The 20,240-nt window shown below is 41.4% G+C and overlaps 1 protein-coding gene across 1 annotated transcript in view; it reads left to right on the top strand.

Annotated features, from left to right (window-relative positions):
- The first annotated feature begins 653 nt into the window (after positions 1–653).
- The window catches only part of LOC126272395 (ejaculatory bulb-specific protein 3-like), an 84,660-nt gene continuing 65,073 nt past the window's right edge, over positions 654–20,240 (top strand). The window contains exon 1 of the mRNA XM_049975219.1: positions 654–885. Within this exon, the coding sequence (XP_049831176.1) occupies positions 702–885 (184 nt within the window). The 5' untranslated portion in view covers positions 654–701. The remainder of the gene's footprint in view (positions 886–20,240) is intronic.

The raw sequence follows: 20,240 nt of genomic DNA, 5'->3' as shown, positions 1-20,240 counted from the left end.
ATTCTCGAGGGCTGCATCAGATCATCAGGGATTCCATGCGGCGGAGGGTGGATGCATGTATCCTCGCTAACGGAGGACATATTGAACATTTCCTGTAACAAAGTGTTTGAAGTCAGACTGGTACGTTCTGTTGCTGTGTGTTTCCATTCCATGATTAATGTGATTTGAAGAGAAGTAATAAAATGAGCTCTAACATGGAAAGTAAGCGCTTCCGGACACATGTCCACATAACATATTTTCTTTCTTTGTGTGTGAGGAATGTTTCCTGAAAGTTTGGCGTACCTTTTTGTAACACCTTGTTTAATGAGCATTTGAAATGACGTATGTTGCAGTAGCTTTGCAGAGGTGAAGAGGCTTACACGAGATGGACTAGCGAGTAGAGGTGAGGGCAGGAACAGGAACAGTTCTAGGGTTCAGGAGGTATATCTTTTAGAGAGACACACTTTAGAGAATTTTGCAGAACAAAACCAATCGTGCCGTTGGGTGCCTGCGGAGGTCAGGAACCTGTGACGGCTGCGATGACGGGTGGCACGTGGCCTGCAGTGCGGGCACGCACGGCGGTGCGTGTGCCGACACCGTGCCTCGGCCACGGCCGGCGCCCCCCCTCGCAGCCGCGGCCGACGCTATATATAGGGCGGCGCGCGGCGGCCGCGGACCCAGTAGTGGGCTGTGTAGCTGCTGGCCGCTGCTGAAGACGCGACATGCGAGTCCTGGTGCTGTTTCTGTGGCTGGCGGCGGCGTGCGCGGCGGCCGGCGTCGGCTCGGGTCTCGAACCCACGGCCGAGCAGATAGACGCGCTGCTCTCCAACAAGCGGCTCGTCTCCAGATACGTGCAGTGCCTGCTGGGCCGCAAGCGCTGCCCGCCGGAGGGCACCGAGCTCAAGAGTGAGTGGCGCGCGCCCAACACACCTCCACTGCACTCGATACTTTCCGGCAAGCGCGAGAGACACACGGGGGCAGGAACGGAGCACTAAGTGTCAAGCGACAGGTCAACTTTGTCTGACAATACTCCACGCATACATAAACTTACGTAAATTTTCTTTTCATCGGTCTCTTGACTGATTTGATCCTATACGCCGCGAATTCGTCTCCTGTGCCAAACATTTCATCTGAGGATAGGACTTTCAATCTACGTCCTGAATTATTTGCTGGATGTATTTCAATCTCTGTCTTCCTCTGAGCCGGCCGAAGTGGCCGATCGGTTCTAGGCGCTTCAATCTGGAACCGCACTACCGCCACGGTCGCAGATTCGATTCCTGCCTCGGGCATGGATGTGTGTGATGTCCTTAGGTTAGTTAGGTTTAAGTAGTTCTACGTTCTAGGGGACTGATGACCTCAGATGTTAAGTCCCATAGCATAGCGCTCAGAGCCATTTGAACCATTGTTTTCTTCTCCTGACATTTTTACCCTCTACAGCTTACTTTAGTACCATGGAAGTTATTCCCTGTTCTTTTTGCAGACATTCTATACTTCTGCCCCTCTTCTTGTGAGTGTTTCTCACGTCTTCTTGTCCTCGACAACTATACAGAGAACCTCCTCGTACCTTAATCACTGCACTAATTTTCAACATCTTTCTACAGCACCTCATCTCAAAAGCTTCGATTCTCTTCCTTTCCAATTTTGCCCACAGTACATAACTCACTTCCACGCAATGCTGCCCTGTGCTCCAAACGTACATTCTCAGAAATTTCTTCCTCAGATTAAGGCCGATGTTTCATACCAACAAGAAGACTTTTTAACCAGAATTTCTCACCACTGCTCTACATAAAATTCCATGTCCAGGCTAAACAAACTGCACAAAATTTCGTTAAAGTCCTTCTATGTGTGTTGCTGTATCTTCTTAAAAATTACTGTAAATTCTGAAATACTGACACAACCGACGCTTCGGTCGTGTTAAAATGGTCTTCTTCCGCGCTGATCTTAAGAATGGCCTCTGCGTCTTGACCAAAATGTAGGTTGTTTTAGTATTTTAAGATTTGGCGAATAAGATGACGCGGCAGCATACCTGGAAGCGTTTTAACGAGCCTGGCACCATCTGAGGCAACCTACATGTTTCCAAACTACAGACAGATGTAATTTTTTCGTACAAATATGACGTACTATGTCAATTTCTCAACAATGTCTTGTTGTCTATGCACTATCTTTCGTTTCACATGGTAGTTTTAAAAATAAATCCGCTACAGGGAGCAACAGAATAAAATAATTCTTTATGAGACATATTTTGGGAATATTGAAAACTAGTTTTGTCAGGAATGTGCAATTTTCGTAGATTTAGTATGTCCCCTGCTCCCCACAATATCGTAAGAACTGATGCATAGTTACACAGTTATCTCTATCACCTGTGACGTAGCTGAAGCCGATGCCGCTTAACATAGTTTCCCTTCTCCTTTCACTTGTACATTATCGAGTTACTCGACGTCCAACGTATTCTCAGTATGTAGTGTCTCCTCCTCTATTACGACTATCGTTTGTCTCTCCTTTCCATCACCAATAAATTTGACGACTTCAGCTGAAAGCCGTCATGTCTGTCTGCGACGAAATACTCCACCACTGTTTTCCTGATTGCACTGCGTGGTAACGAAGCCCACTGTTTTGAAGAACCGCAGTGTAACTAGACCTGAACCCGTCACCAAGTCCCGCTCCGACGGGCACTACAGTTTGCTCCGTCTAGTAATAACTTTTACGCGTGCTATTTTGTTTTGATCCCACCTAGTACCTCTTAAATATTTCAATCTGAAATATAAACGAGTGCTACACGTACAACAGAATTATATTATTAGGAGATAAAATAATGCAAATACGAATCCTCACATCAGTTTTCGAATGTCGTGTGTTACCCTATAGTAGACACTGATTTCGCCTCCGTAGATGCTCCAAAGCTCAGTTGAGCATTATCCTCATATACGGCATTCGAAAAAAGAAATGTTAAAGCTTGCTGTCTGATCTGCACTGTTTTAATTAGAAATCAGTCCCTAAAGAACGATTCACGTTGGAATTTGCAGGGAGTGATCCAAAGTAAACGAAACTAGCGTGATAACACGGGAATTTGGACGGCAGTCCCCCCTCCCCCATGCAAGTTCAATGCATTAATCTATATGTGGGAGCAAGATTAAATTCTAATGGCACCTGCTCTTTACCACTAGAAAATCTCGAAAGACGATCTGCTCGTGCAATGTCTCTATACTGGTAATGGGCTGGTGTAAGACTGTGAATACAGTTATTTACTTTAGAGTCTTGTAAAAAATAGAACTTATAATTTTAAAATCTGTGCATACATACTTCCAGTTACAAAACATATACGCGCATCGACGCAATGAAAAAGCTCTAATGCGTTCCTATTAGCACTGACTTTGCTCTCGTTGGACGCAAAGGCGTACAGCGATATTGGAACATTCATTTCTGGTGGAAATGATTAGGGCAATTTAACTAAATAACTTGTATTATTGGGTTGTAGAGTACAATCGACATATTAGTTTCAAGACTCGGACTAAATTAGTTCGAGAACTAATAGGTACTATTGATTGTACACGTTTAGATAGAATCATTCAGGCACTCACAATAGTTTTAGGAAACTGTTCAAAATCCACATCAAGAACACAACGTTGCCTCTACAGAAGTAGGAAACCGCCAAAACGCCACGTTAGGGTGGACTCTCTATTAACCGCGTTAATTCAGAGTGTTAATTTTGTCCAGGTAAGCCACAACCTGTCTCTTCACTTTCATCTCCTGCTATAAGAGCAGATTTTCTCAAACTGATATAGTGCAACTTACAATTATAGTGACAACGAGAATGAATTTAGAGAATTTCGAGTTGAAAAAGAAAGGTACAGACAATATTTTCTTTCCTCGCACAATGAGCAAATGGTACAGACACCGTGAGGGAACATTAGGAATACAGATCTAGATGAAGACTAAGTAATTTATTTTTCAACGTAAAAGGTATGACGTTTGTTAATGCGCAGTAGACTGCGTATGATCCAAATAATTTTGCCATGTACTTAAATTTTCGAAGTAGAGACCCTAAGTGTGTTACATTTTGGCACACTAGTATATTCACACAGTGACGTAGATTGTCTGTGTGAGAACTACATGAGATCCGTCTTTGCTCCCAAGACAACTCTAATGTTCAAGAAAACAGACTTTGCTTTCACTCCCGTGGTCCCTAAGCGAGAACAATATTATGCATTGAAAAGTGAACTATTGACATCCTGTCAAACCAAGCTTTGAAACGCTTTCACATTTCCGATGCGTGGTAATGTGTTTGACTGCTTATAAACTTACAGGATAGTCCGCCTCCGTAGCTGCGCGGTCAGCGGGCAGTCTGTTGAGCAAAGGGGCCGAGTTCGATTTCTGGCCGAGTCGGAGATTTTTTCGGTTTGAAAACTGAGTGTCCTTACGTTCGTAGCGTTATAAATGACGTTCCACTGTTGAGGTGGCTGTATGGGCACGTCCCGAAAGCTAACAAATTAAAGAAAGGAAACATCCGCGCCAAACTTAAGCTACTATAGAGACTCACGTAAGTGTGGTGAAATATGGATGCTAAAGTGGAAAGCTGTTCAGTTTTGACATCTTCCTTTATCATCTATTTAACCAGTTAGTTCAGTATTTGTGTGATAGTGTCATATAACTGGTAAAAATTGCCGACTGTCCCTTCTGATACGTACATTTTCAATATTTTCATTCAGTACCAGTGCACCACATCAAGAAACCTGATTGCCTTCATCAATTTTCCCCTAAAATCCTCCAGTGCCTAGTGAGAAACAAAAAAATTACGGTTGATTGTGTACGACGGTATTCATGTGAACATTAGGTTTCGTAGCAGCTCATTGATGTTAGACTCGGACTGGATGATGCTGGTATGTTCCAAGAAACACCCCCTTACCGTTATCTCAGTCATAAGACAGAGGCCTGAAGCGGTTCAAAAAATGGTTCAAATGGCTCTGAGCACTATGGGACTTAACTTCTGAGGTCATCAGTCCCCTAGAACTTAGAATTACTTAAACCTAACTAACCTAAGGACATCACACACATCCATGCCCGAGGAAGGATTCGAACCTGCGACCGTATCGGTCGCGCCGCCCCAAACTGAAGCGCCAAGAACCGCTCGGCCACAACGGACAGCCATTCGGATTAAAGGAAGGAAACTAAGCAGTTAAGAGGTGAGTTGCAAGAGTTGTTACAGTTAGCTACGGTCAACACCCAAGTATTCCGAAAATGATCCATGGACTCCAATGAGAATCTCAGAACGGAAAAAGACGTTCCTTTCGCAAAACACTATTGAGAAAGCTTAGAGAACTGGCATTTGCGATCGACTGCAGAACGATCCTACTGCCAACAACGTACATTTCGCGTAAGGAGCGCGAACACAAGGAAAGAGAAATCAGGGCTCGTACGGAAAGCATATTGGCAGTCGCTTTTCCCTCTATCGATCTGCTGAGTGGAACAGCAAAGAGAACGAACAGCCTTGCTGCAAGGCACTATCCATCATGCACCATATGTTGATTTGCGAAATATATATGCAGCTGTAGAGTTATCAGGATCGTACTTATCCGTTCTGAAATATTGCTGATTACGGTGGAAGGTGACTGCTACTCCGAAGACAGCTTTACACCGGAACTCAGAATAATCGTGGAATCCTAATCCAATTAGAGCAATTCGAATTTAGATTAATGTTTTGTGTTGCTATTAATTATCCTAGTTCATCATCAAACATACCTGACATTGTTTGCCATTTCGGGTCTGCAACAACAACCTCGAGATGGCGTATGGACGACAGCATATTCATCAAGTTAAGACGCTTTTACTGAGTTTTCTGACAGAGAGACGAATGGTTTTCCGTTCAATTTTCTCTTGTCTGCACTAAATTTCTCCCGTGGACGTTGCGGTTCTGTGAAACATTGACAGAACGTGAAATGTCTGTGGTTTCCTCGCAGTGCGTTATGTAACGCCACCAACAGCTTCTTCTGATCAGCGATCGAGGCACTGAGCCGTGACACACAACACAGATGCTGGGCTCTTGTTTCAGTGTTTCACAGCGCACCTTACAGTCAAAAGCGACAGAGGTATCGCGACCTTGTCTGGTTGACGAGAACTCGTACCTCCTCATCTTAACATTACAGGTGAAACATGAACGTAGACTATTCATTCGCAGGCTCAAAGAGAAGAAATGATCAAGAAGTCGAATCGAAACTGACGTATTTAAAACACACACATTATGCATAAGTTTTTTTTAAATGTGTGAGCGCAAGCATCGTGAGGTTGTCTTTCAAACTTTCAAACCCTTTTCTTCCCCATAACAATATTACGTCATTACATTCTCGGTTATCAAATGCATATTCGGATGGAAGCTGTCGTATGTGTCGAAATTTTTCCTCAGCAAGTGAAACTTACTGCAAAAGGCACATTATTTTTTGGAATGTTGTTATCGTTCTACAACAGATGTGCTATAATGGATTAGTAGGTGCCTATTTTTGTAAAACCGACATTTGTCCGAACAAATCTGATAAAAAAAGTTTTTCATTAGGTTTTGCCATCCATCCAGAGGGATTACTCGTATTCCTGAAAGTACCGAAAACGAAGACGTTGTAGCGTCAAGATACAGTAATTTCTAATGTTTTACAATGTATATGTTAAAATATTTGACAACCTGTATTTCATCACTTGTCATTTCTTTCATTTTCTAGTTCATGCGGATTGTTGTTTGATAGTATGGTGTGTCATCTGCGACATGAGTTCTTTTAATGTCCTTGAAATTTACGGACTGGAAGTGAGAAATTCTCCAGTGATGATAAACTATAATATTGTCTAATACACTGATTCTTCTTTAATTCCCTGTGTCTGGCCGACAACCTGAAACTTCCCCTTAGAAAATTAACAGTGAGGGCACTGGAAAAGCTCTTACGTTATTTCATTCAGGAACAGCTGAGTAAAACTCAACTTATACAGACAATTTTCTCTTCACTTATTCTGTTCATCACTTAACTGACAAACAATATTTTAGCGCAACGCAGTTTGACTTTCAATAATCCCTAGAAAAGTATAAGGCCTGAGTAACAATAGCTTATACCTTTCATGAATCACTTACTTCACAAAAATCTTTGTTACTGAACTACTGCAATATAGCGAGCGCCAATACTGTCAGCTAAATAAAAGATTCTAACTGCTGAAGGTACTAACTAGTAGTAGGCATAGTTAGCAGATGAAAGATTTTGACAGAGAACAAACAATGTATTTAACTTAATAGTGTTCAAAAGTCTACATCTACGTCTACATTTATACTCCGCAAGCCACCCAACGGTGTGTGGCGGAGGGCACTTTACGTGGCTCTGTCATTACCTCCCTTTCCTGTTCCAGTCGTGTATGGTTCGCGGGAAGAACGACTGCCGGAAAGCCTCCGTTCAAGCTCGAATCTGTCTGATTTTACATTCGTGATTTCCTCGGGAGGCATAAGTAGGGGGAAGCAATATATTCGATACCTCATCCAGAAACGCACCCTCTCGAAACCTGGACAGCAAGCTACCCCGCGATGCCGAGCGCCTCTCTTGCAGAGTCTGCAACTTGAGTTTGCTAAACATCTCCGTAACGCTATCACGCTTACCAAATAACCCTGTGACGAAACGCGCCGCTCTTCTTTGGATCTTCTCTATATCCTCCGTCAATCCGACCTGGTACGGATCCCACACTGATGAGCAATACTCAAGTATAGGTCGAACGAGTGTTTTGTAAGCCACCTCCTTTGTTGATGGACTACATTTGCTAAGGACTCTCCCAATGAATCTCAACCTGGTACCCGCCTTACCACCAATTAATTTTATATGATCATTCCATTTGAAATCATTCCACACGCATACTCCCAGATATATTACAGAAGTAACTGCTACCAGTTTTGTTCCGCTATCATATAATCATGCAATAAAGGATCCTTCTTTCTGTGTATTCGCAATACATTACATGTTAAGGGTCAGTTGCCACTCCGTGCACCAAGTGCCTATCCGCTGCAGATCTTCCTGTATTCGCTGCAAATCTTCCTGCATAATATATACATATCAGTTCATGACACCCAGTCTTACAAATTTCCTTTTTCTGAGGGACACACGTCCAGGTCGTCCGCTCATAGTAACGTCCCAAAACTCTGGCATCTCTCTCCCAACGCTACGCGCTGTTCACATCCAACTGCCCAACACTACATTACCGAATGCTCCAACAATGAGTCCAACCAGCCACAGACTGCACACCGCGCAGTCAGCGATTTTCATACAGAGCACTACGTGGCGTTACCAACATAAAAACCTAAACAGCCTACTTACAAACCTACTTGAAAATACATCAACTGTGAAACTGTTCCTTCAAGCAGTTGTGCGTATCTGCGGATGACAACCAAGAAATATCGGCAAAGTGATACCTCTCAACTTCCTTTCGAGTTCATATCATGTACCCATTACTGCAAGTAATGCATTCTCAGGCTTCTGAGAGTGAGGAGTTGAGCACTTGTGGCGTACGCGATAACAATCTGTATAAATTTACAACTGAGTTGAAGGACATCAGTTGATAATCTCCCACAGAAAATGACGTCATTAGAGACCTCACAGAAGTTTTACCACGGCAAGGGGAATCGCGTACGTTTCAACGAAATCATCCTAGTATTATTCGTCTGAATCGATTTAGAGAAACAGAGGAAAATCGAACCTAAGTGGCATCACGGGGACTGGAACCTGCAAGTCTAACGTCATCCACACACACACACACACACACACAACTTCCTGTGCGCTAACCACTGCTCTACCCCTCTCGAAATGTGAATGCATTTGTTAGTGAGGGTACAAGTAAGTTGGTGAAATTATAGAAATGACCTGTCGCAATGACGAAGTCTGAACGCGCGTATCCCGATGATATTTGTCTGCTCGGCCAGAGAGTAGGACTTTCAAACGGCGGGCCCAGACGGCACGCAAAAGCTGTCAGGCCGCCTGAGCCATGGGCTGACAGTCGTCTCACAGCTGCCGCCGCTTGCTGGCCATTCCGGGCAGCGAGAAGACAACTCCTGCTTCCAATTAGAACCACTGCCTTACTGGGCGCCTCGTTAACCAGAGGCGGGACGGTATTACGAAATAACTCGGGGAACGCACCGTATTTTTTTCCTGGACGAAGTCTTGCTTTCATTACAGAAGTTGAAAGACATGGAGATACAGGTTACGCAATTGAAGATTTTAGTCGAGGAGACGAGCTTCCGTTGCGTTTTGTCTATTGTTCTCATTTTTGCTACACGTATTAATCTCCAGCGTTGTAATCGAAATTGGAATCAAGGCTATGATTGTTTGCTCCTTAAACTTGGTTTGAGAGGATGGTTTAGATGTATGTTTTCCTCCCCATATTAGTGAACAGTTTCTGTAACTAATAATCCTGACAGTGACGTGCTTTCGCAGACGAATAATATTAGTGTTAAGAAACCACCGCAGTCGGCCGGAGTGGCCGAGCGGTTCTAGACGCTACAGTCTGGAACCGCGCGCCCGCTACGGTCGCAGTTTCGAATCCTGCCTCGGGCGTGGATGTGTGTGACGTCCTTAGGTTAGTTATGTTTAAGTAGTACTAAGTTCTAGGGGACTGATGACCTCATAAGCTAAGTCCCATAGTGATCAGAGCCATTTGAACCAAAACCACCGCAACTGTTGTTTTAGGTGTATTTATTAAGCTACGAGCGGTTTCGTTTCATCGGACATCCTTTTGGTTACAAGATTACAGAAATATGCCAGTTCCAGAATTTAAAAATGGATAATCTCCCACTGAAATGTTGAAAGGTACTTGGAATATTTCGTAGACTGCGCTCGGTATAAGTGTAATACTGGGTTGAACGACCACTGTAGCGCTGTTATGTTGTCCTGCACCCAACACATACAGCTGTGGTGTTTTTCTTCTCATTCAGTTTCTGAGCAATTTCTGTCTTTTTATCGACTGATAGACCATGTTCATGAAGGGCGAACGGGAAAAAACAATATCCAGTAGCCTCAGAGCCGTAGCGAAACGTAGTAGTTTACGTAACTGTTCTGTTAAATACAAAGACGTTAACTCAGAACATCCTTTTTATAAAATTCAACCTGTGATATAGATCGTGGTGTTTACATATTCATGGTTGCTATAACGGATATGTTACAACCAATGTAGTTTACCTTTTATGTTATCATAAAACTACGTTACGTTTGCAGATGAAAATGTGTGTTAAGTCTGTGTAACATGTGGCCGAATGCTTGAATTTCAGCTCATTGCGGGAGCACTCTGATAAATAAACACATAAATAAAACAAACACACAAAGCTGACTGACGCTCTATATATTAATGCATATGAACACCACAGGAAAGAATGTAGCTAATGTAAGAGGTTATTTCCCCGCGTTTTTAGCTGCTTACTGCTTTAGGAAACAAGTCATTCTGCGTCTGTGTCTATTGTAATTTCTCTTGTTAGTCCTTTAGCAAAATATGTATAGGAGATAGAAGAACAGTTTTGCGACCTATCTGATTTTGACCAATAGCTTTTAGCTGAAGAACTCCCGATAAAATTACACGTGCACGTGAATAAATCTTCCGTATGAGGACATCCATCTCCGCCCCTAAAGGTCTCTTTAACACCAGGACGTAAAGCCCTAAGAATTCTTCTTTGCTTACTTTGGTCAGCTTCAAACCTAGTGGTACAACTCTGATTTCGATCAATCTCCTGCTTGACTCGGACTTAAGAAGGATTCATACAGTGGAGCAATACTGAAGCAGAGATCGCACGAGAGTTAGGTGTGTTGTGACCTCAGTATCATACACTGCACTGTCTCAGTGTCCTAAATAAACAGAAGTCAGCCCTTCACTCATTTAACAGCCGATTCTTATCCTTGTTACACTGTACATCACTCGCAGTATTACCTGCAGAATTCCCATTAATATCCGGGGCTCTATCAGTAGTAAAATGGAAATGCCGGTGGCTAGGGTCTCCCATCGGGTAGATCGTTCGCCTGGTGCAAGTCTTTAGAGTTGACGTCACTTCGGCGACTTGCGTGTCGATGGGGATGAAATAATGATGATAATGACAACACAGCACCCAATCACTGAGAGGAGAAAATCTCCGACCCAGCCGGGAACCGAACCTCGGCCGTTTGGTATGACATTCCGTCGCACTGACCACTCAGCTACCAGGGTCAGACTCTATGAATAGTGGTATAACTGTATGCTGTAGCACTCTTTACCCTGTTTATACGCATTATCTTCCATTTATCCACAATGAACATAAATTACCACTCCTATATCGGTTAGTTATGATTAAGATGCAGTTACTCACGGAGGTCTAGTGTGGGCTGTCATTATCATATGGCAGCGAAACTTGGTACATATGCTAACGCGTTAATGCGGAACTGATGTACAATAAAAAAATTAATTCCAATTTTGGCCACAAGGTGCAAATATGGCACTGTACACCATCTCGCAAACTTCCCTCTTGCTCATATTGAACAAACTGTGTAAACGGTAGTTAATAACAAAATTAACAATATAACTTTCTCATTTGTTAGACCTTTCCTGCCCACGTCTCGTTCGTAATTCATTACATATGGAAACATTTCTATACGTATTTCTGGTACTCACAGCGTCAGATTTGCAGCTGGTGCCCAAAACTGGAACAATTTTTTTTTCATCGTACATGGAACCGCATTAACGCACTACAATGTCTACGAAGTTACTCTGTCCTATGATAATAACAGCCTACACTGGACTTCTATGTGTAGCTGCACTTTAATTATAACCACCCATTATTTATCGCTCTCTATTATTTTCGTGTATGATTGCTCAGTCTGCTTGACAAAATATTTGTGTTTTTACATAACATTGTTTTCGTCCCCGATGTGCGTTCGCCGTCGAGGTTTCTGAACCAAGTGTTTAAAATGTTTTTTGTTTTTTGCCATCACAGTTACAATTATGTTTACAGGTAACCGGTTTCAACCGCCTGAATGGACCATTCTCGTTACTGAAGCTGTGATACGTCCTCACAGGATTTATGAATATTTGTAACTACCATACCAAACATTCGAAATTCCTGAAAAGTTGGAAACCATAGTTTGAAGAATGTGTACTACTGAAATAAGAATCTTTCCATATTTCCTCTGTCTAGTACTTCGTAGTTGTCTGAGCTTCATATCTAACCAATGCAATCTTTAGGATGTGTTGTGAATGATACATGATGACGTGGATGCAGACGGAATGGCGCGGAGACTGGGTACTTCAAACGATATTTCTTATATGGGATTCAAACCATAGTGTCTCTTACTGACAGACCTTCTCCTTGCTTTCTTGATGTAATTTTTAAATTAAGACAAAACTGGATTTTCATTTAGAGGGTCTTTTCTTTAAAAGCTAAACAGCTGCTTGAAACGAGACCGCAGGTAAATTCAGGAAACGTAAGAGTCCCTCTTTTTTCAGTATACACGAAAGTGTTGCAACAATTTAGGGACATAATACATTGAATTTTTCAAACTGTTTCTTTGCGATTCACACTCTTGGCTACGTAATTCAGACTACAGTTACATATTCTCAGCTCAGCTGCCAAGTAAATTCATATATCGTACGAAAAGCGCTATTTCGTTGGAGTCTCACTTCTTGACAACTTTTTATTCTTGGGGCGAATGATGCTATGATTAACATTTGCTAACAGGGGTCAGTCTAAAAGAGAAAGAATTAAGACAAAGACACTGTTATAGGGATATGAGAAAAATACGAAAAGGATGGGAGGAGGGCGGGAGAAGAGAGGGCACAGAAAAAACTTCATATTGGCAGTAGAAAATTAATTAACTGCATTGTCTTTATTGTTCACTTCAGTTTACTGAATTTAGTGTGATTTTGTTTCTGTGGCAGAATTCAATTCTTCCCGCCACATAATGTTGCAATGAGATGCCACCCGCCTGCGCGTCTTATGATTTTGTATGCAATCAATTCTAATGCAGTCGCAGCATCTCTGCACTTACACAGTCCGTCTAACATCGTTCCATAAGTCGTCACAATAGCACTGGGTCTATAGCGGTACGGCCTCGTTATTGCTTGTTTCTGTTGTTTCTAAGACCAAGCTGAGGAATCAGTCACTCAGTTTGACGGATGTGGAATACCGGCTGAAAACCACAGACCAGTTGTTACATCAGAGCAGCGGACGAGCATTCGATCTGGTGCCGATTGGCTTCACTCTCTCACAATCTCAAGTGCTTCGTGTGACGCCCTGAGGGAAATTGTGAATCACATTTCCTCTACTGAACAAGTGCTCATACGTCTGAAGATATGCTTTTTAGAGCCCAGGTTTGCTGGATATTTTTTTCTTGTTTTGGTCCATATTAACGCCTTCCAAAACATGGAAAACAAAGAGCTTGCCTTAGGAGAGACGTGTTACACATTTCTGAAGATAAGCAAGTGCTCTTAACACTTAAGGAATGCGTTTTAGAGCTCATGTTTACCAGACTTCTTTACTTGTTTTGGTGTAACAAGCCTGTTACCTCAGCTTGTATAAGTATTTTTGAAACACTCCATATATATACAAAATGTCCCTCCTAAGAGGCGTCAGGCTCATTTTCTCTTGAGTGTATGCAGGAATTTGCAATTTCTTTTTCCGGTATGTGGCTGGAGCCGCCCCAAACAAATACTGCTCATCACGTCTTTCATGCGGCGCACACTTTCGACGGAAGACGTCACTCTGTTTCCCTTTACGAAAACAAATCTTTTTAAACGAGAATTTTACATGACCATTCGATAGAGCAATCCAAAATTATGTAGTGCGATATTCGTTTTGTCGAAATGTATTAACAGGGACATTAAAACACGAAGACTAAACCGTAATACAACAGCGACTGAGCAGCACTGTTGCATCACGGTAGCTGTCAGCGCTTTCCGTCGACAGTGGCCATCGCATGAAAGAAGTAAGCAGCAGTATTTGCTTGGGGCTTCTTAAAACGTTATTTTTAAGGTTTTCTGGGCGCATTTTAAAAATGTGAATACAGCGCTGGTACTGGTAAAGAATGAAGTACTATCATACAGCATCTACTTTAGACCGAGCGATTTTCTACCAAAAATTACCTGCATGTTTCGTAGACAGAGCCAAGTAACGTACGTACTATTAATCAAAACAAGTTGTTGCCTCACTGGAGAAAGCGCCAAGGAATTGCGTGGGGTGCGTGACCGAACTTTCGGTTCAGACTGTCGCAATTAATGCCAATGAGCGGCGAGCCAGAGGCAGTTGGCGGTCAGCCATAATGTTATACGGGAACCTGTTGGACCACTGCGATTCCTTTTGCGTTCCAGACTACGTTTTCCTTAAATAAGTCGATTTCTGCACTTGCAGATATGTTACCACCTCTTAAGTGTGGACGCCTGTGCAGTAGCTGTTTGCCGCTTTGGCCGGCCGAAGTGGCCGAGAGGTTCTAGGCGCTACAGTCTGGTGCCGCGCGACCGCTGCGGTCGCAGGTTTCAATCCTGCCTCGGGCATGGATGTGTGTGATGTCCTTAGGTTAGTTAGGTTTAAGTAGTTCTAAGTTCTGGGGGACTGATGACCTCAGATGTTAAGTCCCATAGTGCTCAGAGCCATTTGAACCATTTTTTTGTTTGCCGCTTTGGTTGATTGCTGACAATGAAAAGTTTCAGCGCTGTTAGTTACATGGATTTAGACTTGCGTTTTCTATGTGCACATCATGTGTTTTGTTCCTGAAACGCCTACACGTAACACTGACCACACTACTATGGACGCCTATGGGCTCCCGCTCTGTAAACAGGGTGCCGAAAAGGAGTGGTCAGTAATCATAGTTATGATAGGAACGATCATTAGAAGCAAAACAGTGTAGTAAATATGCGCTTTGAAATTCATAACTTAAGAGCTATGAGCACTTTTTTCGGTGAAAGAGATGGGTCTCACATAGCGTAGAAAAACAAATGTTCATAGCTCTTAATCTATGCACCTTAGAGCCCCCGTTTCCTTTACTTTTTTCTGGTTTTGGTCCATGCCACATCTCATAATGTCGAAAGCAGAGAGCTCGCAGTAAAAGAGATTTGTGTGTGAGCATGAACAAGAAGTGGTTGTAGCTCTTACGGTATGCATTTTAGAGCCCATGTGTATGGTGCATTCTTTTGCTTCAAATTATCGATCCTGTCATATCCTACAACATGGACCAATCCTCCTGGGACATCCTATATAGCGTTGTGATTAGCGCTAATTTCAAGGAAACAGTACAGACTGTAATCACTTACGAAGTCAACTAAAGCTAATTTTACTTTTACCTCAAATAGATGGCGCAGAGCTCTCATTACAGCATAATGCAGATCGTTTCTACAACAGTATAAAATGTGATTGCAGTATAGTGACTTATTATAAATACCAATTCGCTCGAAAAAAGCCAGCTAATACTCGGTTCCTGGTCATCTGTCCATGAGACAGTTTGATGGTAAACAAGAAAAGCTCAGGAGAAGAAGAATGAAATAAAATGTAGTTATTTTTAACAAATATTCATTTTAGGTTGCGCTACATCCAAAGTCCGTCAGGTGAGTAGAATCTATTAATAAATTACGGCTCTACGGCTCTCAAGGTATGATTAGTTAGCACAGAAGCGAAACACTTGCTCTCGAAATTCCGAAAACCTTCACCACCAATCGATTAATGTGTTAAGATATTGCAACCTTTAGCGTAATGAGAAGTGAGAGTAAAATTAGAGAAATTATGACAGTATAACAAAGCCAGTATAACAGCCAGTTTTTAGGCCACAAGTGTTTTTAAATGAGCCAGTCTGATGAATAGCGTTTATAATTCAGCAATTGGTACTTAAAATTGCTTAATTTTTCCATACAAATGGAAAATCCATGGGAACGTGCGTAATGCTTAACAAAGAAGCTCCTTTCTTATTTTAATTCAGGTCTATTTCGCTTACTACCAGAAGAGATTCGTAACATTCGGCGGTTGTTCTTTGCCCTTTTCAGGATGATTAGTAAGACAAATCCATCTTACAGTCCAGTAAATGTTGCCCATACTATTTCTGGCAGATAAAATTGACTTCACTATCGTTTTTGCCAGTTCACCTGCTTCCATCATGTCTCTAACTGTTGATTTGTTTCCGGCGTTAAGTAGTTGGTCGACATATCATCAAGATACTAGTTGTTCAAAAAGTCAAACCATTTGTTTGCGTGTTTTATTTTAATCAGAATTCAATAAATCCTGCATCTGTTTTGCACAGAGTAGTCTCATAAATAATTCTTCATGTAAAATGTACCGCACTCTTCTCCCAATAAAGATATAGAGGCAGGTACTTCATACCCTTAAATTAAGGATCGTACATGATCTTGTGAGCTTCCTCGGAAGGTTTTGTGACGCCCCTTGTTTAGCTCATCAAGACAAAAATAGTAAAACTGAATTCAGCTCTTTATTTCTTAAATATGTTTTCAAAACAGCCACAAATCGCACTTTGTACTTTTTATTATGACCCGTTTCGCTCTTCAAATGAAACGGAGCATTATCAGAACATACGGTTTAAAGTTGGCTGACAGCATTAATGATTGACTTTACAGTTGGCTGACAGCTCTAAAGATTAATTTGGCTGTACTATCGTACTTAAACTTACGTTTAAACTACAGTAGTGAACGATGATACCGGCACTGACAGCGACAAAGATGAAATTGACTCAATTTGAAGGCAATCTTTAATGCTGTCAGCCTACTTTAAATTGTGTATTCTGATGATGATCTTGTTCATTTGAATAGCGAAACCGTTCATAATAAAAAAATACATAGTGTGAGTTGTGGTTATTTTTGAAAAGTTAGTTTTAACAGTGGCTCCCCTGCAGACAATGCCTGCTCTTGGTACGTTTCTTAAATGTTTAATATGGAGAAATAGTCCCATTACAAACCTTTAGTGAGTACGAAGGATGGTAATATTTGTCATGAACACAGGGAATAACAGTATGGGATCAGAATATGTCACTTAGTTGTCAGTCTGACTTGCATATTACTGTTTATTAACGACCAATTTCCGATGGCATTCATCTATTATCAAGTTTCAGATGGTGATAACGTCACTACGTGATCAGAGAGATGTTAAAAAGTCTTTGAATAAGCTGTAACTTCATCACTATTTGAAATTTGATTCTGGATTTATTGGTTTGGTACTCATGATACGTTATTTCGAAATATATATCATCACAACAATTTTTTTTAAAGTACGTATAATGACACGGGATTTTCGTACGTAGTCCCCAATGCCTTGGAATCTAATGCCGTACACAGAGAAGGCAATACACCATTCCGAGATGTCAAAGAGATAACGATCAAATAAAGTGACGAAATGTCACACTGCACGTGTTACTAAGGAAATCACTCACATTTGAAATCAGCTATTTCTAATTTCACTACGCCATTGAAAAGCTATCACAGACAGATTGCGACACAACAGAAAAACAGAGTTTTATGAATTACATGAAATGCGATAATTAATTTTCCGCTTTATTGCAAATACCCCGTCACTCGAACGAAGCGCAGCCTAGCTTAAGCTATGAAATCCGCCTACCGAGAGTCCTGCCTGCAACACGCTTCACAGCACTGCTATGTTGGTGCAGGCGCTGAGACTCGCAGGCACGGAACGCTAATTGTCCTCCGTTCCTTTTGTTTCTGCTCACTCTCACTTCGTATCCTAGTCTCGCATTGTTTATTTTTTGCTTTTATTTATTGCCTGAAGCTAGCGGTAATAGCGACAGTTCGAATTCCTTTTTCACATGAACCTTATTGCGCCCAATCTAGTCACTTCAGCTGTATCTTGTTCACATTGGACCTTACGTCATGCTAACTATAACTCAAACAATTTCTCTTAAGCATCGAGATAACAACTTGGTGTTTCGTATCCCTTGTTTCCTGTTTTCCATAGGTTACGAAACAGTATTAATAAAAAAATATGTCTATTTTCTCAGGAAACTTCTAACAGCGCGATGTTATTTTTGAGATTGGAGTATATAAAAGAGAAAAAAAAGTGGAATTTTTCCAGTCACAACCGTTTCTTCATTGAAATCAAACGAAAGTCGTCCTTTCTTTCTGTAAAAGAGGGCATAATTTATACAAACTCTGTAAGTCCAGTTTAGTAAATGTTAATTACAGCGTTTGTTAAATGGTATAACAGCATTTTTCGAATCATATATCTTCTACATAATTCTGTGTAACAGAGGCTAAAATATAACGTCTCGCACTCAGTGCTATCTTTGTGGGATAGCGCTGTACCTCCGTAGCATGAGGACACAGAAAGAAGTCAGTTGTGCCTTTTTTCAAATAATCATCCCGGCATTCAGCCAAAATGATTTAAGAAATTCAGGGAAAATATAAAATCTCTGAAGAAATCAACGATCATGTGAAACTCAGATCTCTCTGTTAGTCCAAAAACGCAGAATGCAATGGATATCGGCATCCTAGGAGATGCTTCCGGATGTTCTTTACTGTCTGATAATGAAAACAACGCGAGAGTGTAGAATATCAGCCCAGTTTCTTGACTGTATGGAAGAGTTTCTAGGAAACAGAACACATCAGGCTATTCTTAACAGAGGACAAAACGCAGAAGTACTTTCGGGCGTGACTGGTACTGTTCACAAGATACAGCATGGTCCATAGGTAGACAACTACCCTTTTAGACTATTTTTCGACCATGACTGTCTTAAGAAATATGTAAAGGTTTCTTTAAAAAATTACGCCTACCAGCCACAAACTTTGTTGACTATTGTTTTACTTATTTATTTAGCGACATGTTTCGAGGGAATATCGCATCTTCAGGCTAAATGGCATTACAAAAACAACTTTACAATAAGCTCGTACTGATGTTACATAGTCTTTTCGTAAATGCTTTGGTTATCCTGTGGGAGAAGAGAAAACGTAGTAAGAGGCGATGTCGCTTTGGAAGCTGGACTGATGTTTGTATGAAAATGTTTTGTAAGTCAGCGACCAAGGAAGCAAAGAGAGCCGCGAAAATGGAAACACCTCAGCGCATCACAACTAGACTGCCACATCATAAGAACACAGCGAGTGACTTTTACAAATTTTTTCATGCAAATATCAGTTCTGCTTCCAAAGTGAGGTCGCCTCATACTAAGTTTTCTCTTCTTCCACGGGATAACCATAGCATTTACGAAAAGACTATGTAACATCAGTATGACCTTATCGTAAAATTGTTTTTGTAATGCGATTTACCCTGAGGATGAGGTATTCCGTCGAAACATGTTGCTAAATAAATAAGTAATACAATAGTCAACAATGTTTGTGACTGGTAGCGGTAGTTTTAAAAAACCTTTACTTATATAACTACCCTACTAAAACAAACAGAAATTCAGTGTCATGTAATACGAGATTGGAGAGAGAAAATCCTGTGAAGCTGTTTTACCAACATAGTGGTCAATCTTGAAGCCGCATTTAGGACGGGATTATCAGTTTTCAAAGGGACTAATTCCTGAGTATTGCTCTACATTCCTGGATCTTTCGCAGGTATAAATGATACATAAAATATAAAAGATACAAAGGAGATCAGTGCGTTTCGTCACAGGCTTGTTTCGTTTCACAAGAAAGAGTCACATAGATGTTCATCCAAGTTAGTAATAGGTACAACGAAAGGGTCGTTGCGTATAACGTTACGACTTCTTCTAAAATTCCGGAAGGGTACGTTCTTAGAAAAGTAAAGTAACATGTTGTATTCCGCTACATACGCTACAGGCCACTAAAAATATAACAACAGGAAAGAAAATAAATAACGAAATTTTTCTAATCGTGTGTATATACAGGGTATAACGGCTATAAGCAGAGATTTTTCTATTGGTGACCGAGGACGGTGTACTGAACAATATTATATATTTTCTTCATTTGAGGACTAATAATTACACGTCATATGTTTACAGGCTGCATAGTACCTCCAAGAACGCGGCAAAAGAAGCCATTAATGCTGACTTTCCCCTGAGCGGTGGGTACGGTGTTGAAGTGTGGATGCACGGGCACAAAACGGATAGTCTACACTGGCCGTAGTAACCAATTTAGTGGTACAGTTACGGCCATGCACAAAACATCGGGTTGAAAACTATGTGACGTGATTGTGGAAAGACAGTTGACACAGAGAAAAAACAACCAACACATGAGGTGTGTACATTATAATGTACTATATACAAAAACATCTGCAGCTATACCCTTTACTCCTTGTATAACAGAAAGGATGCATGATCCAATCTGTACTTGTGGTTATC

The sequence above is a fragment of the Schistocerca gregaria genome, chromosome 5 (assembly GCF_023897955.1).
Source record: "Schistocerca gregaria isolate iqSchGreg1 chromosome 5, iqSchGreg1.2, whole genome shotgun sequence".
NCBI classification, from domain to species: Eukaryota; Metazoa; Arthropoda; class Insecta; order Orthoptera; family Acrididae; genus Schistocerca; species Schistocerca gregaria.
Note: the sequence above shows the minus strand (reverse complement) of the source record. Positions and strands in the feature narration are given on the sequence as shown.